The 20138-nt window shown below is 42.2% G+C and overlaps 1 protein-coding gene across 1 annotated transcript in view; it reads right to left on the reverse strand.

Moving 5' to 3' along the window:
• The window catches only part of LOC124545773 (adult-specific cuticular protein ACP-20-like), a 113587-nt gene extending 99639 nt beyond the window's left edge, over positions 1-13948 (reverse strand). Inside the window, exons 1-3 of the mRNA XM_047124719.1 lie at positions 13903-13948; positions 6020-6202; positions 1334-1529 (exon numbers count right to left, since the gene is read on the reverse strand). Coding sequence (XP_046980675.1) covers positions 1334-1529; positions 6020-6202; positions 13903-13917 — 394 coding nt within the window. The 5' untranslated portion in view covers positions 13918-13948. The remainder of the gene's footprint in view (positions 1-1333; positions 1530-6019; positions 6203-13902) is intronic.
• Between the last annotated feature and the right edge of the window lie 6190 nt (positions 13949-20138).

Raw genomic sequence — 20138 nt, forward strand, 5'->3', positions numbered from 1 at the left:
GATGCGATAGTGAAGTGGAAACGTGGGACACGTACAGCACAAAAGCCTACAGGCCGACCTCCTCTGTTGATTGACAGAGATCGCCGACAGTTGAAGAGGTTCGTAATGTGTAATAGGCACATATCAATTCAGACCATCACACTGGAATCACAAACTGCATCAGGATCCACTGCAAGTACTATGACAGTTAGGCGGGAAGTGAGAAAATTTGGATTTCATGGTCGAGCTGCTGCTGATAAGCCACACATCACGCCGGTAAACACCAAACGATGCCTCGCTTGGTGTAAGGAGCGTAAACATTGGACGATTGAACAGTGGAAAAACGTTGTCGTGGAGTGACGAATCACGGCACACAATGTGGTGATCCGATGGCAGGGTGTGGGTATGGCGAGTGCCTGGTGCCAGCGTGTGTAGTGGCAACAGTAAAATTCGGAGGCGGTGGTGTAATGGTGTAGTAGTGTTTTTCATGGAGGGGGCTTGCACCCCTTGTTGTTTTGCGTGACACTATCACAGCACAGGTTTAGACTGACGTTTTAAGCTCCTTCTTGCTTCCCACTGTTGAAGACCAATTCGGAGGTGGCGATTGCTACTTTCAACACGATCGAGCACCTGTTCATAATGTAAGGATGGCGGTGGAGTGATTGCACTACAATAACAACCCTGTAATGGATTGGCCTCCACAGAGTCCTGTCCTGAATCCTATAGAATACCTTTGGGCTATTTGGAACGCCGTCTTCGTGCCAGGCCTCACCGACTGATATCCATACCTCTCCTCACTGCAGCACTCTATGAAGAATGGGCTGCCATTCCCCAAGAAGTGATACAGCACCTGATTGAACATATGCCTGCGAGATTGGAAGTTGTCATCAAGGCTAAGGGTGGGCTAACACAATTCCAGCATTACCGATGGAGGGCGCCACGAACTTGTAAGTCATTTTCAGCCAGGTGTCCGGATACTTTTTATCACATAGTTTGTTTTTTTTTTTGGTCATCAGTCTACTGACTGGTTTGATGCGGCCCACCACGAATTCCTTTCCTGTGCTAACCTCTTCATCTCAGAGTAGCACTTGCAACCTACGTCCTCAATTATTTGCTTGACGTATTCCAATCACATAGTATAGCAGCAATAAACGAGCGCCAAGCTTCGTACATCGTACAGAAATGTAAATTACATGAACTGTTGCCAACGGTAACATCCTTGACACCCAACGTTGTAAAATAAGTAATGTCTATAGCCAACGGCGAATATGATGTCTTTCAAAAAATTCTGCGTGACTGTGAACCCCAACCACGAGAAGTTAATCAGTATAGACTTGTGTTAAGAGTGTCTCACCGTGGTGCGAGTGGTGCACGACGGGGTGGAAGCCGGACTTGTCGGCGTGGTACTTGACGGTGCGCACGCTGCCGTCCGCCTCCTTGAGCGAGTACTCGCCGGTCACGACGTCTCCGTCGCGGTGCTCCTTCTGGGAGTGGTGGTCCCCTGTGTGCCCGTCAGACACCCCGTACTCGAACTCGTACTTCGGGTACGCCTGCGAGAGAACATTGAAGCTGGTCAGAGTAACATCAAGAATCAGTGTTAGGATAATACTTCCTATAGTTTAGAAATCAATTCCTCATTAACATTGTTCAGAAGCTTGGCAGTAACATGACACAGACAATATGTGCTGTGACTGTGATTGCGCTTACTCCATATGTTTCGGGCTTTGAAGAATCGCTATACTAAGTATCCTTCAGCGGAGTACTTAAGTCCTTTGATCCACAGAAACGTAAAAAGTTAAATTTCTTATGTGTAGTTTTATTCGGAATCTTTCTCACGACATATTTGCGCAAATATTTATTCACATGTGAAAGCCACTTAAATTAAATTAAATTATTTTTTCATTCGTTTCAGTTGTGATCATAAAACAAGGCAATCAGTCGGTTGACGTACAGCAGTAAGAGGGACTCACCAAACGGAACTGTCTACCACTGTTGTTGCCCGCCTTCGTTACAGTTTATATGCGTCGGACATTTAGCACTGATTTTCATTTTAGTGGCAGCTGTTTTGCCGTTGTAGTGTTCATCGTGTATGACAAAAAAAAAGCAGCAACAGTCACACCAGACTGAGTCTTCCATTCTGGAGCGAAGTGTCTATACTATTGTAAACCTCGCTCGCAAATTAAAATTGTCTGCTGCACAACGATTTGACCCAGGAACTTCTTTTTCCCGGGCAATGCTCTTAGCGACTGAGCTATCCGTATACGATTCGCAAATAGGGGGACCGTAATTTCTTTGGACAAAAGCGGGAGTCTCATACCTGCAACCAACTCGCCTTATTTGTCCAACTCGCCTTATTTGTTCATGAGACCCAGAAAATATTAGATACAGGCTCCCAGGTAGATGCTATTTTTCTTGACTTCCGGAAGGCGTTCGATACAGTTCCGCACTGTCGCCTGATAAACAAAGTAAGAGCCTACGGAATATCAGACCAGCTGTGTGGCTGGATTGAAGAGTTTTTAGCAAACAGAACACAGCATGTTGTTATCAATGGAGAGACGTCTACAGACGTTAAAGTAACCTCTGGCGTGCCACAGGGGAGTGTTATGGGACCATTGCTTTTCACAATATATATAAATGACTTAGTAGATAGTGTCGGAAGTTCCATGCGGCTTTTCGCGGATGATGCTGTAGTATACAGAGAAGTTGCTGCATTAGAAAATTGTAGCGAAATACAGGAAGATCTGCAGCGGATAGGCACTTGGTGCAGGGAGTGGCAACTGACCCTTAACATAGACAAATGTAATGTATTGCGAATACATAGAAAGAAGGATCCTTTATTGTATGATTATATGATAGCGGAACAAACACTGGTAGCAGTTACTTCTGTAAAATATCTGGGAGTATGCGTACGGAACGATTTGAAGTGGAATGATCATATAAAATTAATTGTTGGTAAGGCGGGTACCAGGTTGAGATTCATTGGGAGAGTGCTTAGAAAATGTAGTCCATCAACAAAGGAGGTGGCTTACAAAACACTCGTTCGACCTATACTTGAGTATTGCTCATCAGTGTGGGATCCGTACCAGGTCGGGTTGACGGAGGAGATAGAAAAGATCCAAAGAAGAGCGGCGCGTTTCGTCACCGGGTTATTTGGTAACCGTGATAGCGTTACGGAGATGTTTAATAAACTCAAGTGGCAGACTCTGCAAGAGAGGCGCTCTGCATCGCGGTGTAGCTTGCTGTCCAGGTTTCGAGAGGGTGCGTTTCTGGATGAGGTATCGAATATATTGCTTCCCCCTACTTATACCTCCCGAGGAGATCACGAATGTAAAATTAGAGAGATTAGAGCGCGCACGGAGGCTTTCAGACAGTCGTTCTTCCCGCGAACCATACGCGACTGGAACAGGAAAGGGAGGTAATGACAGTGGCACGTAAAGTGCCCTCCGCCACACACCGTTGGGTGGCTTGCGGAGCATCAATGTAGATGTAGATGTAGATCTTGGTCAAAAAGTGGGACAACTTATAATCCATGGTTAAAAATGAGAAAACCGGCTACAGTACTATCATAGTGCTTCATCTATACACGTATCAGGGTGTACCGATACAAGAAATGTCAATTTCGATTGTTAGTTTATAAAATCGATAGTCAGAATATTTTTTAACCGGTTTGGAAATGTTTGAAAACAATCCTTTGAAAATCGTGACAAATTAATAATTTCTTTCAAAGTCAGGACAGATTTTTGAGGCTCAAAAACGGGACAATCCTGATTATTGGGGGCGTTTTGTCACCCCATTCACGAGGGGTATCACAGCTCCAGTTTTGCTAATACTTCACTACTACTTTCCGAACTTCCCAGAATCTCTATCGAATATCTAATGGAAGAAGAAAATATCTTTTTCTTTCTTCTGCTTCTTCCGTTTCTTTTGGTTTTGGCTGTATTAGTTGGTGTCCTGATCTCCTTCCTGACGTCACCTGGGACGTAGTTCGTGTACGCCATCTGTGAGGGTCTGTAGAATATCTCTTGTTCAAGTCTGAGAAGTTTTCTAAATATTTTCGTAGAGAGTATCTGAGGGGGGATGGAGGTACGAGCCCAGTATTTACCTCGTTGGATGTGGGAAACTGCCTGAAAAGTATATCAACGGTGGCCCACTAATCAGCCCTGATCGTTATTCCAAGAGACGGATCCGATCCGAGGCAGGCTAGGTTCCCCAGCCATAGCCATATAATATTATATGTTCCCAGAATTAAATTTTTACTCTGCAGGGGGATGTGCTCTGAACTTACTTTTCCAGGAAGATGGAAACCGTGTGCCGGACTAGGGCCATAACTTTGCCTTTTCTGGGCAGTGCTCATCCGGCAGTGAGGATGGACGTGCAACATTTCACCACAAAGTTTTAATCTACAATCACATTGATATAAACCGTCGTACGTTGCAATAGTATTAACCACTATGGGGAAAATGACCTATTCATTTTGAAAGAATCCTATGTTGAACTGCCTTGTGATATAAGTAGTGCAAGTTCTGTAATGACCAAGATAAGGAGAAACTTTTATGAGTGTAATTTGAAGGAAAATGAGTCACGGTGCAGTAGGTTCTGTTAGCTCAAGATGATTATAAGTTGTTCAATGGAAAGTTTAACCAAACATTCGTGCGCGTCTTCAGTCTTTCTGGTTTAGTTCCACATTACTTCAAGAGAATGGCACCATGGGTTCTCTATAACGAAACCCATTTCCTTTTACATTCTTGATCGTTTCTAGTAACCGACACGTTGACAAAACAATAAAACGTTCAATACGAACAAAATGGTGCTTTGGCGACATTTCTGTTGTAGGGGAAGGAAGGGAGATTACAGCTTACGGTCCCGTGGACGATAAGGTAATCAGACACAAAGTACAAACTCCCATGGCACAACGTGTGAGGGAGGAAATTAGACGTGTCCATTTGAAAAGGAAGCATCTCGGCATTTACCTTAATCGATTTAGGTGAACAACGGGCACACTAAATTTGCAATTAAAACAGAAAACAAAATTATGAAAAATGACATTTTAATTAACCAAAGAGTTAAGCAAGGTTGCAGTCTTTCTCCATTTTTATTCAATTTACATAAAAATGACACGATTATACAAAAACATTAATATACACTGCAACTATAATAACCACTCCTGGAGGAGAATTATAATGAGATATTTAAATCAAACAAAATTGGCCAAAATTATAGTTTATAAACATCAATAGAAAAGACAAAAGTAATAGCATTCCAGGGAAAATAAGAGGTGCTGTCAAAAACAGTGATAGAAAACGAAACAGTGAAGCGCGTAAGTCATTTTGACTACCTGGGCTGCGACATTTCTTTTGATTATGGTAAACACATAAAGAATAAAACACCAAAACTTCGGGATAGCTGTGGAACGACAAAAAGAATATTAAACATAGAGGTAACTAATGAAACGCAACTGGAAGTCTATAAAACACTACCTGTTCCAGTGCTACATGACGAATCTGGGGCTTGGACAGCAAACGAGGTAGACATAAATCGATAGTGACGTCAGAAATGAATTTCCTCAGATCATTTAAAGAATGTAAACTAAAAGCTAGAAGAAGAAGCTAGAATAAGATATTAGCTATAAGCTTAGAATATTTGGTATAACAGAAAAAGGTGACACATATAAGCAGAAAGGGAAGCAAGATGTAGACAGACTGCAATAAGACAGTTATCCTGAAAAAGTTTTGCAATGTATACTCAAAGCGACCTAGGTCGACCCAGGGAGCGTTAGAGCTAAGACACTTAGGCTGCAACAGGTTCCTTGAACCTAATCAATGAATGTAGATGATAATGATGGACAGATCAATCTGATCCATCAAATTTCGGGCATGCAGCCGCGCAAATAAAATTTTATTTGCGCGGCTGTATGCCCGAAATTTAATGGACTATTCATTACGCCACGAGAAGTTGATAATGCACATTAATCTGGGTTGCTAGATGGTGATTTGAATCCAGACTATTGGCTACCTCACTCGGCAGCGCTGCTGCGCCTTACCACGTAGTCGACGCTGTGTCCTCCGTGTCCGTGTCCGTAGCCCACGTGTCCGGAGTGCTCCACGGTGACTGGGTGGGCAGGACCCACCACGGGACCCGTCTGGTGGGCGTACGAGTGGGCGTGGCCGCACATCGCTCGCTGACAGCTGGCGGCCAACACCGCCACCAACAGAGCCGGCAACATCTGCAGGCACACAGGAAAGGAGCGTGATTTAAAGACTTTAGCAAACTGATCTACTTCAGCAGAAGTACGAATAAACACGCCATGTGTGAAGACCGTTTGGGAGACACTCGCAAAACTTCCCGTTTTGTAAGAAAATCTTGTCGTTTATTAACGGCGTCAGTTGGCAGTGTAAGGTGACTACCAAGTGCCGATGTCGACACGCCAAGGAAACCTCCACATGCATGTCCTTTCTCGCGTTAATCAAAAAGCTAACTTCACTAAACGTATTCCTTTAACTTTGTTAAACGTTAAAGTGGTATTTTACAGGACATTTATCGGAAGTTGAATTTACTGTGCACTGGTCCACAGCTGCCAATTTCTGAAATCCCAAGAGGCTCTCCAATGCTTCTTTGTCGTATTCTTTTAACCGGATTACTGCTGTTGGCTCCGCTGTCGATATATAAATGCCCAAGGTTGATTTTTCTTTATGCTTTACACGACCGGACCCTACCTTCATCGTTCCTTCAAATTGTACATACCGCGTATCATGTGATCGCCTTATGTGTTGTCTCAAATCGTTAAGCCTTGAAGTGTGAGCCCTGTTTGTTGATTTTTTAGGAAAGCACGGTTCACAATCTAAAAGCATTTGTCCGCCCTATCTGTACACAAAATTAAGACAGTCTCTTAAACGCTGCCGCGGGTTTTCATCAGTTCTTGAGATAAAGAACGATTTTATGATTTAGTTTCCGCTATCAATCCACTAACAAAAAGTATTTAGTTAAAGCTAGCTCTGTAACCAAACGACAGGCAACACCTAGTTACTGTCCGTCGCACTCGATTGTTTACATCAATCGCCGGCACCCCGGATCATCCACACACTTACACTTCCCGAACTTACCAGACCACAATTTCCGCGGGCGACACGGCGTGATTTTTGTCAGCAGGCATCTAACTAACTATTGACGCACTCAAAGAAAGTGAACAAAAGATAAGTCCGATAAAGTTTCTTAAAATTAAAAGTTGATCCGATACTCGAACGATACTTCGATAACACTGTTCTACAAAAAAAAAACTTTTTTTCTATTTCTGATAAAAAGTATTGTGATCCTAGTTGTATTTTGAGTGCTGAATTGAAAACAGTTTTTGGTTTTTTTCTGTCAGAGATAGTTTATGAGTAATCGCAATTTTATTTCTCTTTTCAGTTTCTGATATAGTGCAGCAAACGTGAGGTGAAATTCGACAAACAAATGCACATCTTTATGATGTTATAAGTTCATCACATTGATGGAGGGTGGGATCTAACATATAACACAGTAACCTTTGTGTATGCACTTTGAAGCATTTATTTAACATGAGAAATTACAGAAAATTGACAAACAGTGAGCCACTGCCTTGTAATGCACATCACTTTTTCCTCTTGTATTGTGAATCTTTCTTCTCTCGAATGATATGCCAGCAATAATCTGCTAACATAGAAGGTACTCACTTCCCTTCATAGCGCCTTTCTATGGTAGAAATGTCTTTATGGAACCTTTCCCCGTGTTCATCCGATACGTCACTACAACTCTCTGTGAAGTAGTCCAGATGAGAGTCCATCATCTGTACCTTCGAAGTCATATTGCACCCCAAATGCTGATATGCTTTGATCATATCTTTCACCATTGCTTTGTAGTTAGTAGCTTTTCTTCTTCCGAGGAAGTTTTCCAACACCATCTTGAAACAGTCCCATGCGGTTTTTTCTTTATCAGTTAAACATGCTTCAAAATTTGCATCTTTCTGCAGCTCCCTGATTTGATGGGCCCACAAATACACCTTCCTTTATTTTTGCAGCTGAGAGACGGGGCAATTTGGTAGCTAGACATGCAAACCCACAGCCTGTTGGATCCATGGCCTTCACGAATTGTTTCATCAGGCCAAGTTTGATGTGAAGCAGTGGAAGTAGTATATATTCAGGAGCTACCAGACTTTCACGTTGTACATTCTTTTCGCCAAGTTTCCATCTTCGCCTAGGCCATTTTTTTTTCACGTAGTGAGAATTTCGGTCTCGACTATCCCACTCGCAAAGAATACAGGCATACTTTTGTGTAGCCTTGTTGCATTCCCAGTATCATAGCAATTACCTTGAAATCTGCACATATTTTCCATTTGTGTTCATTGTATTTTAATGAATTTAGCATCCTTTGTGCGAATTCGTAATTCTCTTTTGTCAAACTAGCGTAAGCTACTGGAACAGAGGGTATTTTATTTCCGTTATGGAGCAAAACACCCTTCAGACGTGTTTTTGATGAATCTAAGAAAAGTCTCCACTCCTGTGAAATATAAATGAAGTTCAGCACTTTCATCAGGCCAGCAACGTCATTGCAAAATGTCAGTGCTTCGTCAATTGAAAAATAAGATAAAGGCATGTTCTCTGTGCCTGAACAAACTGATTTTAGTACTTTGGTGCAGTAGATTATACTCTTGAAATCTTGAACCAAGCAGCTGAGCCTTTTGTTTACTCCTAGATCATGTGCTAAATCATTTAAATCTGCCTGTGTTAACAATATGGCGATGACTCACTTGTGCAGCGATATAAAGAATCATCATCTGTGATTTCTTCAGTACTACTTATTTCACTGTCACTCGGAATTTGACCTCGAGCTCTTGAAGGTACTGGAAGGTTGTCGGAGTGCTGCACTGGCATTCTCGCTGAAGGCACATCTGGGTAAACAATGTGCCTCTTCGACTTCTTGTTTGTAGAACCCTGAATTTTTGTTAGACAGAAATAACAATCAGTAACATGGTCCTTAGGCTCCCTCCACACCATGGGAACAGCAAACAACGCCACATTCTCTTTACCTTTCCACCACTGAATTAGTTTGCAGTAACATGTAGCACAACAGAAATGTGGTGCCCATTATTTATCTTGGTCTCCTACCTTGTTTGTATGCTTTCTTTATGACTGAAGAAATTTTCCTCCTGTTTCTGGCAAAAGTGAACTTCCCACAGATGTAGCAGAAGTTGTTCGGCTTATATCGACATCCACGACTACATGGCATTTCTGAAAATTTAAAAATACCACTTTGGTAATACACTTGTATTAAATTAATAGTAGGGAACTAGAGGAACGCTGATGTGTAAAAACCAGCAGTCGTTTTACCTTCAGCACCAGGCTCAATCAGTTTACACACAGGAACTAAAAAATTCAACCATGCTCGGAAATATGACAGACAGTTACTTGTCAGCCAAAACACCCACTTGCTAAGACTGACACAAATTGCGGCTAACACCACTGTTGTAAACTCGATGCACCTGCCCCTAGGAGGCGTGAAGCTTTACTGCCAAGGCAGCGACCGGCTGTCACCGTTCGAGTTGATGTTTCAGGTGGTCTTAATGGCATAGGTGAGGCGGGGGATAACCTAATGATGTCTGACTCTTCCCACCTGCTGTTGCACAAGAAATTATCACGTTCTATCACTACTGGATGCGGCAACATACCCGTATTTCTCTATAACGTCTCTGTGTTTGCCATGAATTGTGAATATACAAATTACATAAAAAGTATCCCTGACAACGATATTTTGTTTACATATTTGAATTTCCCACGGTAAAATGGTCTAGAAGCACGTACTTTAATATCAGAAATAGAACCCATGTCGAACAGTGATAATTAACAGTTAAAGGATTTATGGTCTTATGCCTGGTTATCCGTTTCTGTACTTCGGAATAGTTCAAAACTAAGAGCCGTCATCATTTATAATTTTTGTAACCTAGATATTTAGCTTTATTTCCTTCTATGTATCACATTTGGAGCCGTAGTTCCACGCAAATGGTAACGAGCTAGTGTGCGGCATGTTCGTAATAATCGGGGAATACATTTCTGCAGTATTGTACTTACGGAGAAGATACAGAAGATAGAAGAACGTTATTCTGAATTGGACATGATAGTCTTACACGTATTGTGTTAACAATCACAGCAGGACTACTGGACTTGCAAGCAGCAGTTTCTGGCTACCGTATGGGTATTGGTTTCTCGGAACTAGATTGTAGACGCTAAGATGGGACCTTTCCTTTTGTAGAATCATTATCGACATATTTTTTTTCTTTTATGTCATTAACATACGGTAACCCTGCAGCGGAACCAAAGTTGCCGTCAGAGTAATTTCAGTGTTGCAGTTTGCCACCGGAGCTGCTGCTGGCAGGGTTAAAATATTACATTTTCATTATATCCAATGGGTGGACGTGGTAGTCTAGGCTCAATGCAGATAGGGGTGGGTCTCTAACTACAGTCACGACAGATTGTATCATTGTGGAAGCCAAACAGAAACTGTGATTTAAACTGGCAGTTTATGTAAATATAATGTACAACCTGTCGAATATCGAATTTGATACGATTTATTGTATCATTTGGTAGTTTTCGAGCCACATCAGCATCATCTTCACGTGGAGGTGTGTACAGGAACATTATTGTATTTTCTGTAAATTACTGCACAGTTTCCATTGCGAAATCTTTTTCAAATTTTTGCTTGAGTCAGAGCCCAAGCACTCGAATCACAAAGCGGTAACAACGTAGGAATTTGGTCGTACTATACAATTAAATATTTTATTGCAAATGTATCTACACCGATGTGCCGATATGACCACCTATGTAATAAAGTGTTGTTCCACTTTTCAAGCACTGTACAGGAGCTGTTCTGCTTGGTATGGATTCTACAAGTCGTTCATAGGTTTTCAGAATAACATGGCACCAGATGTCTACTCACAGGACAAAAATTCCCATAAATTACGGGACGGTGGTTTGTGGGCACGCAGCTGGCGCCCCATATGTGTTCCATTGGGTACAGATCAGGGGCATTTGCTAACTAAGACGTCAATATGAGTTGTGTCACCTGATGGAAGATGTTATCGCCATCAGCGAAAACTTTAACTATGAAGGGATGTACGGGGTGTTCAAAAAGTATCTCCGCAGTGCCGTATGATTGTTAGCTGCGCGTGACATATGTTTGTTCGCCTGTCTGGGTTATTTCCCTTCAAGTGGACTCTCCCAACATTCTACTGTTTCTTTTATCTCAGCCAGCGTCAGTAGTATCATTGGTGTGTGTCGTTACGTGTTGACGTGAACGTTTAAGTTTAGTTCCTTTGTTCGTTTGTTTCGTTTTTGCCACTGTTAAAATGCTAACCATCGAAGAACGTGTAGTTTTAGTCGAACAAGTGTTCAAAGCTGGCGGAAAAATACACAGTTTCAGTTCGTCAAACATTTAATTCAGTTTTCCCGGAGACAACACTCCCACATCGCGATACTGTGGGAGATTTGATTGACAAATTTCGAAGTACGGGTTCAGTGACAGATGCACCGAGAAGTGGTCGTCCTAGCGTTTTGTCTGAGGATAAAGAACTCGATATTTGTGATAAAATGTCCATGCGCCCGAACAAGTCAGTAATAAAACTCGCCCAGGAAATCGATGTTAGTGTCGGAACGGCCCACACAGCTGTAAGGAAAAAATTAGAACTTTTCCCATACAAAGTGACAGTCGTGCAAGAACTGAAAAATACTGATCATGGCAAGATACTGCATTATTGTCAATGGTTCAAAAATTTCGTTCAACAAAATGGAAGAGATATTCTTAATGAAACGTTTTTCACTGACGAAGCGTAGTTTCATTTACCCGGGTGCATGAATTCGCAAAATTCTCGTATGTGGAGTACTGCAAATCCATTGTGTATTAATGAGGAACCACTTAATTCTGTGAAAATAGGAGTTTGGATTGCAATTTCTAGACGTCGGATTGTGGGTCCCATATTTTTCAACAAAATAATGAACGCACAACGATACTGCAGTGATATTCTGTACGCATTCATAGGAGAACTTGTGTTAAATGAAATACTGAACGGTTATTTTCAACAAGATGGTGCAACCGCACATACAGCTCGCGTTTCAATGTCACTGCTTGCTGATGTTTTCGATGACCGCATAATTTGACAGGGACTTTGGCGTCCACGATCGCCTGACCTGCCACCATCCGAATTTTTCTTCTGGGGTGCAGCGAAAGCAACTGTCTATAAAAACAGCCCAAAATCCATACATCAATTGAAAACTGTAATATCCACTTTCACTGCTTCTGTTACAGAATAAATGTAACAGCATGTGTTTGGAAACATTATTAAAGGAATTGAATTATGTAATAAACAACAGAGGAGGGGGGGGGGGGGGGGAACACTTCCAACATTTAATGTGAAAATTTGTAAGTAAAAATGAATATTCAATAAATTAATAACTTGTATTTCACTGAGTCTCATTTCGGTATATTCACTGAGGCATACGGCACTGCGGAGAGACTTTTTGAATACCCCGTAGGTGGTCCACAATAGTGTTCACGTAGTTCACTGCTCTCATGGTGTCCACGAGTCTAACTACCATAGCTTCCTTAGAAGCCGAACTCAATCTACCCCAAAGCCTAATTCTGCTTTCACTGGTCTGCATCTGTAGATCGCTGCGCGTTTCAAGCAGCCATTCGCCTGGATGAACGCGTGTAAGGATCCAGTCATAGACCTAATGTGAAAAGAAAGGCGATTTACTCGACAAGGAACACATTTTTATTGATCCACGACGAAAACTTAGTGACACTGTGCCCGCTGCAATCGTAACCGACGATGTTGCTGGGTCAATGGAGGAACGGGGAGCTCCGAAACACTTGTGCCTGAACCAGCATTGTACTCTGTTGTCAGATCTACCACAGGTCGCTTCCTATCCTAGATTACACAGTAGGGGATCCTCCGACACTACTTTTTGCGATGAGACGTGGACCTCCAATACCACACGGCCTACTCGTTATTTCGCCGTCCTTCAATAACTTTCCATAAGTTCTCACGGCAGTAGTACGCAAACAGCTGACCAGCTTCGCCGTTTCAGAGATTCTCGTTTCCCGCCGCAGGGCCACAACAATGTGCCCTTTACAATGAAACGAATACCCCTAGCTGCATACAGGCACAGTTGAAAATGTGTGCCCCGACCGGGACTCGAACCCGGGATCTCCTGCTTACATGGCAGACGGTCTATCCATCTGAGCCACCGAGGACACGGAGGATAGTGCCACTGCAGGGACTTATCTCTGGCACGCCTCCTGTGAAACTCACATTCCCAACTTATTGTCCCGCACTATATTCATAGTGCCCCTGCCCATTATACTCATTGGATGTCCGAGAGATGAGATATATAATGTATCCTTTGTCAAAACCGCTTATTTCAGTGGATTTCCTAATTTGCTTCCCGTATCTTCGCCGCACCGTATCTGTGACTGCCCATTCGTCTCTCCTCGGCTTACATTCTTTCCTTACTGCGTCACGTGCCCGCAACACCATCAGGTGGGCATCTGTGTATAACATCCGTGATGTAGTATTCCTCTTAATGAGTGTAAGCGCATAATACACCGTATATAGTGACATCTCGCGGCCAAATATCTCCCGCATGTTTTTTCCATTGTGCGGTTTACGGAGTACTTGGCACCTAATCCAAGTATATTCTCATACTTACAAGTTTATCCATATACCACACAAACATTTGAAAAAGGCTTCCAGTTGAAACTGTGTCGTAATGAACGTGAAATAAAGCTATATTTAAGTCTACACAGTAGCAGTCAGTATGTTGTCATTCAAATGATTGTGATCCCTCATAACTAAAACATTATGACGAGTTGTATAGTTATCAATCGTTGAATACTGCTACAGCTCTCAGAGTAACTCACTTGTCCACGAGCCATGTCTGTTTCCTGCCTGGTCCTTGAATGGCTACCGCGGTTAACTGGTGCCGCAGGTGGGTGTTACGACCTATTTATACACACATCAGCCCGGCGCCCTGCGTAACTCCCTCAAAAACTACCTGCTTCGCTTCTTGTTGCGTTGTCAGGAATTCCAATTTTCAGCTAACGTGCGCGCAGTTTCTTGCCGGCCGTTAGAGGATGCAGAGAAACAGGAGCGGCGAAAGCTCACGTGCACCTGACTGCCGTTTGGCCGAATATAATTATGTAATGAACAAGAAAAGTCATTCACGCTCGATAAATTTTAGCGCGTGTTCGTTAACATTTGATTTGGACACCGTGTAAGGAGAAAGCCATTTCCATAAATAACTGACTATCGCAACAGTCTCTGTGCCTCCTCTGTTCCCGTACACGATAACTATTAAGATAAGCCCACAGTAACTAACCAGTTTCTCTCCGTGAAAATGAAAACGCTATTTCAAGAACTCTGCAGTGCATTAGAGATTTTTTGGTTAGTTACTTCCATATTCGTTAGACCAAATTCACAATGAACTTTAGGGGTACAACGTCTAATGTGTCAGTTGAAGAAAACGTTACATCTATGTACATTTCAAGATTTCGTTAGTGATATAGGAGGGAATGTTAAGGAGAACCAACTTTAAACTACGTTTGAAAACACATCTCCTGTCTACCAGACATTTCATTTAAATGGGCAGACTATCAAAGAGTGTTATAGCTGAGTATTGGACTTCTTTTGTTCAAACGGGCGTCTGCAAATAGTTACAAAGGCATTTGCTTCCACATTCCTTCCTCTCTTAACGACTTCTCAGTGACCGTACCAGCCCCCAGTCAGAGGTTCGAGTCCTCACTCGGGGATGGGTGTGTGTGTTGTCCGTAGCGTAAGTTAGTTTAATTTACATTAAGTAGTGTGTAAGCTTAGGCACCGATGACCTAAGCAGTTTGGTCCCATAAGATCTAACCACAAATTTACAAAATTTTTGACCGTACTAGGCGTCGAACTTACTTTGCCGGTCACACAGCGTGTACGTTGTCTATCTGCAATCTCAATCAAGATAAATCGCTGCTTTATACATACCCTGCTTACAGTATTATTGGGGCCTTTGTCTCTGTATGTTGTAGTTTTCACAAACTTAAGTGCTTATTCGAACTATATAGTCGGTGGTGGACTATACCAATTACAATAATATGTGGTCCTTCCTCTTCCAGTAGTGAAGATTCCCCCCTCCCCTCCCCCACCTTGAATGCCCCATTTCTTTCGCCTTTATGATTAATACCAGAAACATATTAAGGAAAACAATTTACTCAACCTCTCAACAATGTCACTTTACTTTTATAATAATCTCTCACAAGAAACATCGTGTGCGTATGTGTCTCTCATCTAAGGTTCATGTATTGAGGCTACTATGGTTTGGAGACAAGTTCACTTCCTCTTACGTTGCAAACGCTACGACAGATAATTTAAGCTGAAGAATTTCGTAGGCAAGAAGTGACTCTCGTCGCTTGCAGCCTGGTTACAACGCGCATCAGTTCAGTTCAGTTGTGGTGTGCTAAATACTCAAGGATATATTGCACAACGTGTTAGCAAACATGAGCAGCAGGCCAGTATTATCCGGTCCCTACCTGGAGTCCTAAAGCTACTGGCCTCCTTGGCATTTGTTTGAAATTGTCTATGAAGACTGTTTAGTAAGTACTGTACTTAAACATTGTTAATTCTGCCCGGTGTGAGCTGGCCAGGTATTCAGTTTTTTTATGCCTTTCGGTGGCCCTTGGGGCTGTGTGTCTTAATCTGGAGGTTTCTGTATGTGCCAAGCTAGTATTTTACAATGTTAATCTTCTTCTTGAAATCATGTTTTTTTGTTATTATTTGATACTACTGACTGAATTTCTGTTTGTTGTAGACCTCATAGCCCTTCCCGGGGCGAGTTATAGGATCTGGCCTGTGGCTAAAGTTGTGTGCATGCACTCAGTCTAAAAGTACGCACATGTGGGTCATGCGTGTGTGCGTGCTTATATTTGCACACTCTCTACTCCGTGTTGAGAAGCCTTTCGGGTTATAATTGTACAGTTTGACCGACCATCTGTCATTTAGTGCGTATCCCAATTACTGTCTCTATTAAGCCCTAAGAGGCCCCAATAAAGGTATACCTTGATTTTTAAAATCTTGTTGAAATTACTACGTGATTATTCTTTTAAATGGCCTATTACATTGCTTCCTGTTATTGCTGGGAAGGTTAACTTGCAATGTTGTGAGCAGGCCACTCTGATACTGAAGTTATAAGAGTTGAATTTTCAATTGCCTTTCTAAGTATTGCCTTTCTATCAAACGTTTTTTGCTGCTTGTTTTTTGGATATGCTGACAGCTTTGTATCGCCAGCGGTTGACGCATTGCTGTTCTGCTGGTCCAGGGCAGGCACTCTTTTTCCTTCTGCTTCGGCTGCCTTCTCATCATCCCATGAGGCCTAAGTGTTGGGAGGTCACACGCAATTCTGTGGATCTCCCCTTCCAGCCTCAAGCTGAGTAGTTTGTTGTTATTCTTTTGGTATCATGGCACGGTGGGGCTGCCGTCAGATTAGGAAGTAATTGACTCAGTATTTCTGTTATTGTAAGGCCCTTGTGGGCATGTGATTAAAGTCTTTGGGCTAAATGAGCAGTGAATATCTTATTTTCTCTAAAAATTAGGGGTTTAGTTGTCATTATAGTTTTGTGTTTTAAGGGCCGGTGATTTATTAAAGTACTTAACGTTATTTATGTGGAACAGACTTGTGACCAGTCAGTAAAGTACTAGTGTTGCTTCGGTTTCACGTAACTTGGCGCTATCTTGTCTGTATGAGAGCAGAATAATCAGTGGAGATGTATGCATTTTAATGTATTTAATTTAATGTTTGTTGAACTCATATTCAAGTACTGTTGTGGGATTAGCCACAGTTGTGATCTAGTTGTGGGACAGAGTGCCGCCGCAGATTTATTTAATTAATTAACTGTTTGTAGTCGGGACACTATTATGGTACGTAGTTGACTTTTTGAGCACTAATTGTAATTTTATATGTAATGCAAATGTCCTTATACATTGTGAATTTAATTTGAAAATCTCAACTATTTATGTATACTTCGTAAGAACCTTCGTAGCTGTCAGCTGATTCATGATTGAATTGTTACTAAATAATAATATTTGTTAGGGAATGATAAGTGGCGATACAAGTTGGGCCACCCTTCTACGAGTTTTTTTTACATTAATCCCGATTCTTGTTCTTGATCTCACAGAATACAAGTGTGTGTGAGCCGTGGCGCGGCTGGCGCCAGTGTTCTCTCACTTAGAATGGCATCGCTGCCATCGATTATACGGTCACCATCTTTGCCTTCCGCGATTCAGGCCGGTGTTCGGGTGGTTAACGGGGAGGGAAAAGAGACAGCGGAGTGGATATTCGCAGGGTCGGAGGTGGCATGTTGATGTTTACCGTGAAGCCTGTGGTACGACGCCTGTACACTATGGGCAGGCTCAGCGAGAGATCCCGGTAGTGACTTGATGGGACCTCGGGTTTGGTATCGCGGTGGTGCACTGTTGTGTTTTGGGGCTTTTCTGCTGCGAGGGCTTGTATAGGTTCTTGTTACTGGCCATTGAAATTGAGATGTGTCTATGGCGTGACGGAGGAAATGTGTGATGCTCTCCGCTGTTGCATGTGAAAACACTTCGTCTGCCTTGTGTCTGTGCAGGAAATTATTTGAAGTAAATAGTTGATATCACGGCGACATCTTGCTCTCACGTGTTGGTGAATATATTTCGGAATTACTGAATGGTGAAGATATCCCACGTGTAAAGCAAATGAAGCCATTTGCGCCATATTAAGGTACTGTTTTATTCTGCTTAAATCTGTGTTATATGCCCTTCTTTAGTTGCAGAAGTTATAGAAGTGTATAAACAGAGAGGTATGTGGAAAGGGATGTAAAGTTGAAACCCTTCCAATAAGTGAATACACTCGAACTCTGTATTACTCAAGGTGCCTTTCGATAGCAGCACCTACCTTGGGTAATAAGTGTTATTCGGAGTTTGACATGGTACTGTAAGTAATTATTATACACAAAATTGTTTATTCTGATTATACTAAATTGGAGATGTAAGGTCGGTTGTGTGCCGCTGTAAAGTACTATTGTCTCCTCCGTGTGGCAGCCTAGCATTGTCAGTGGCTTCAATCATTATTCATGTCATATTTCGAGATTTGTATCCGCGGGTTTGCTTTAGCTGACACTATTAAGTTGAGTTGTAAGAGCCGGCCGAAGTGGCCGAGCGGTTCTAGGCGCTACAGTCTGGAACCGCGCGACCGCTACGGTCGCAGGTTCGAATCCTGCTTCGGGCATAGATGTGTGTGATGTCCTTAGGTTAGTTAGGTTTAAGTAGTTCTAAGTTCTAGGGGACTGATGACCTCAGAAGTTAAGTCCCATAGTACTCAGAGTCATTTGAACCATTTTTGAGTTGTAAGACCTATAAACAGGCAAGTCAAACTGAGTATTCTATGAGCTCACGACGATATTCTATTACGTGGTGCCTTAGTTTGTTATAGGTTACAAGTATTTTACGTGTTGTTAATATTCTGCTGTTTGCTTTGTCTGAAGAGGACTTAGTTCTGTGAAGTAGTCGTTTATATTTCATTAGTGTGTTACACGTTGTGCCTTTTTCATGTTAATTGTTTTTAAGAAGCTACAAATGACTCAGTGTATGTTGCAGGTAGCTGAAACTGATGTGTTCACGGGGGTCGCTTCCTGACGGGGTTGATAGTGGCCCTTTTAACTACGGCACATCCAGCTATCCTCCTTCAGTACATTTCTCTCGCTTATATCGTTACTACGTTTGTCGAGTGGAATCAGTGCTTACTGTAATCACCTTATATGTTGAAGTTAAGTATCACCCTTGCCAGAGCGCGAACCTTCGTGGATATAGTCGTATTCTCATCTGTAAAGATTGATATTGTGATTCGTTTGTTCTCGTCACATGTATGATTCTTTATCTTGATATATTTAATGTCAGTAAAATGTAAGTGTTAGATAGATCCGTATTGGGACGTTGTATTCTCCTCTTTGGTAACAAATTTAAGTGATTTTATTCCTTTTTAAGTAGCTTTTAGATGCGTACATTTTGCCTCCATGTTTGGTGTTTTTATAGCTTCCACGTTAATTAAAATTACAATAAAGGTAAATTTGACAATGGAGGGTTTAGTGTATTTATTAGTTGCTAAGTGGATCCTAAGTTAAGTGCAGGAACCCTACCAGTGTCTGAACACACAGTGCACAAAACTGTCCTAATGATGGGCATCCGCAGCCACCGACCCATGCATGTGCCAGTGTTAACACCACGACATCGGCAACTACGACTGAAATGGGCACGCAACCAACGGCGTGGTCTGATGAATCCTGATACATTCTTCGTCATGTCGATGGGAGGACGCGGATCCGTCGTCTTCCAGGGGAGCAGCTCCTTAACACCTGTACTGCGCGACGGACACAAGGCGGTGGCGGTTCTCTGGCGAACATTCCCAAATGTAAGTATTCTGCTTATCGAATCCCGATATTTTCCTGTTTATCATATGTGAATACATGTTTCTTCATTTATTGTTACAGAATCTGCGGGCCTCCTGATTAAGCATCAAAATATCTGCGTTCCTACCGGTCGAGCTGTGATCTGATTTTCCCGGGTTCGATTCCCGGCGGGGTCAGGGATTTTCTCTCTACCTCGTGATGGCTGGGTGTTGTGTGCTGTCCTTAGGTTAGTTAGGTTTAAGTAGTTCTAAGTTCTAGGGGACTTATGACCACAGCAGTTGAGTCCCATAGTGCTCAGAGCCATTTGAACCATTTTTTGTGATCTGATTGAGCAGCTGGGAAATCTGCAAGAAGAAGAAGCGGTAGCAGAGCAGCAGCGAGAACCTGCAAAAGAAGAAGACCATCACCTCGGTAATCTAAAGTCTCATTGACCAACCTAGTAACAATAATAATATTATAATGAATGAAGCAATACCAAAACATATCAAATTACATGATGATGCCAAGTCTGCATTTAGGAGACTAGTATGTACTCGTGTTAAGGGAGTAACTCAATTGCCATTTAATGCTAGTGAAAATGAAGGATTTTATGCAGTAGTATACATGAAATTTTCTAAGGTATCAGCAGGTAAATACATACTAATAAACGTTGAGTTAAAGTATAAGCCTTGTTT

Source organism: Schistocerca americana, chromosome 8, assembly GCF_021461395.2.
Source record: "Schistocerca americana isolate TAMUIC-IGC-003095 chromosome 8, iqSchAmer2.1, whole genome shotgun sequence".
In the NCBI taxonomy this organism is placed as follows: Eukaryota; Metazoa; Arthropoda; class Insecta; order Orthoptera; family Acrididae; genus Schistocerca; species Schistocerca americana.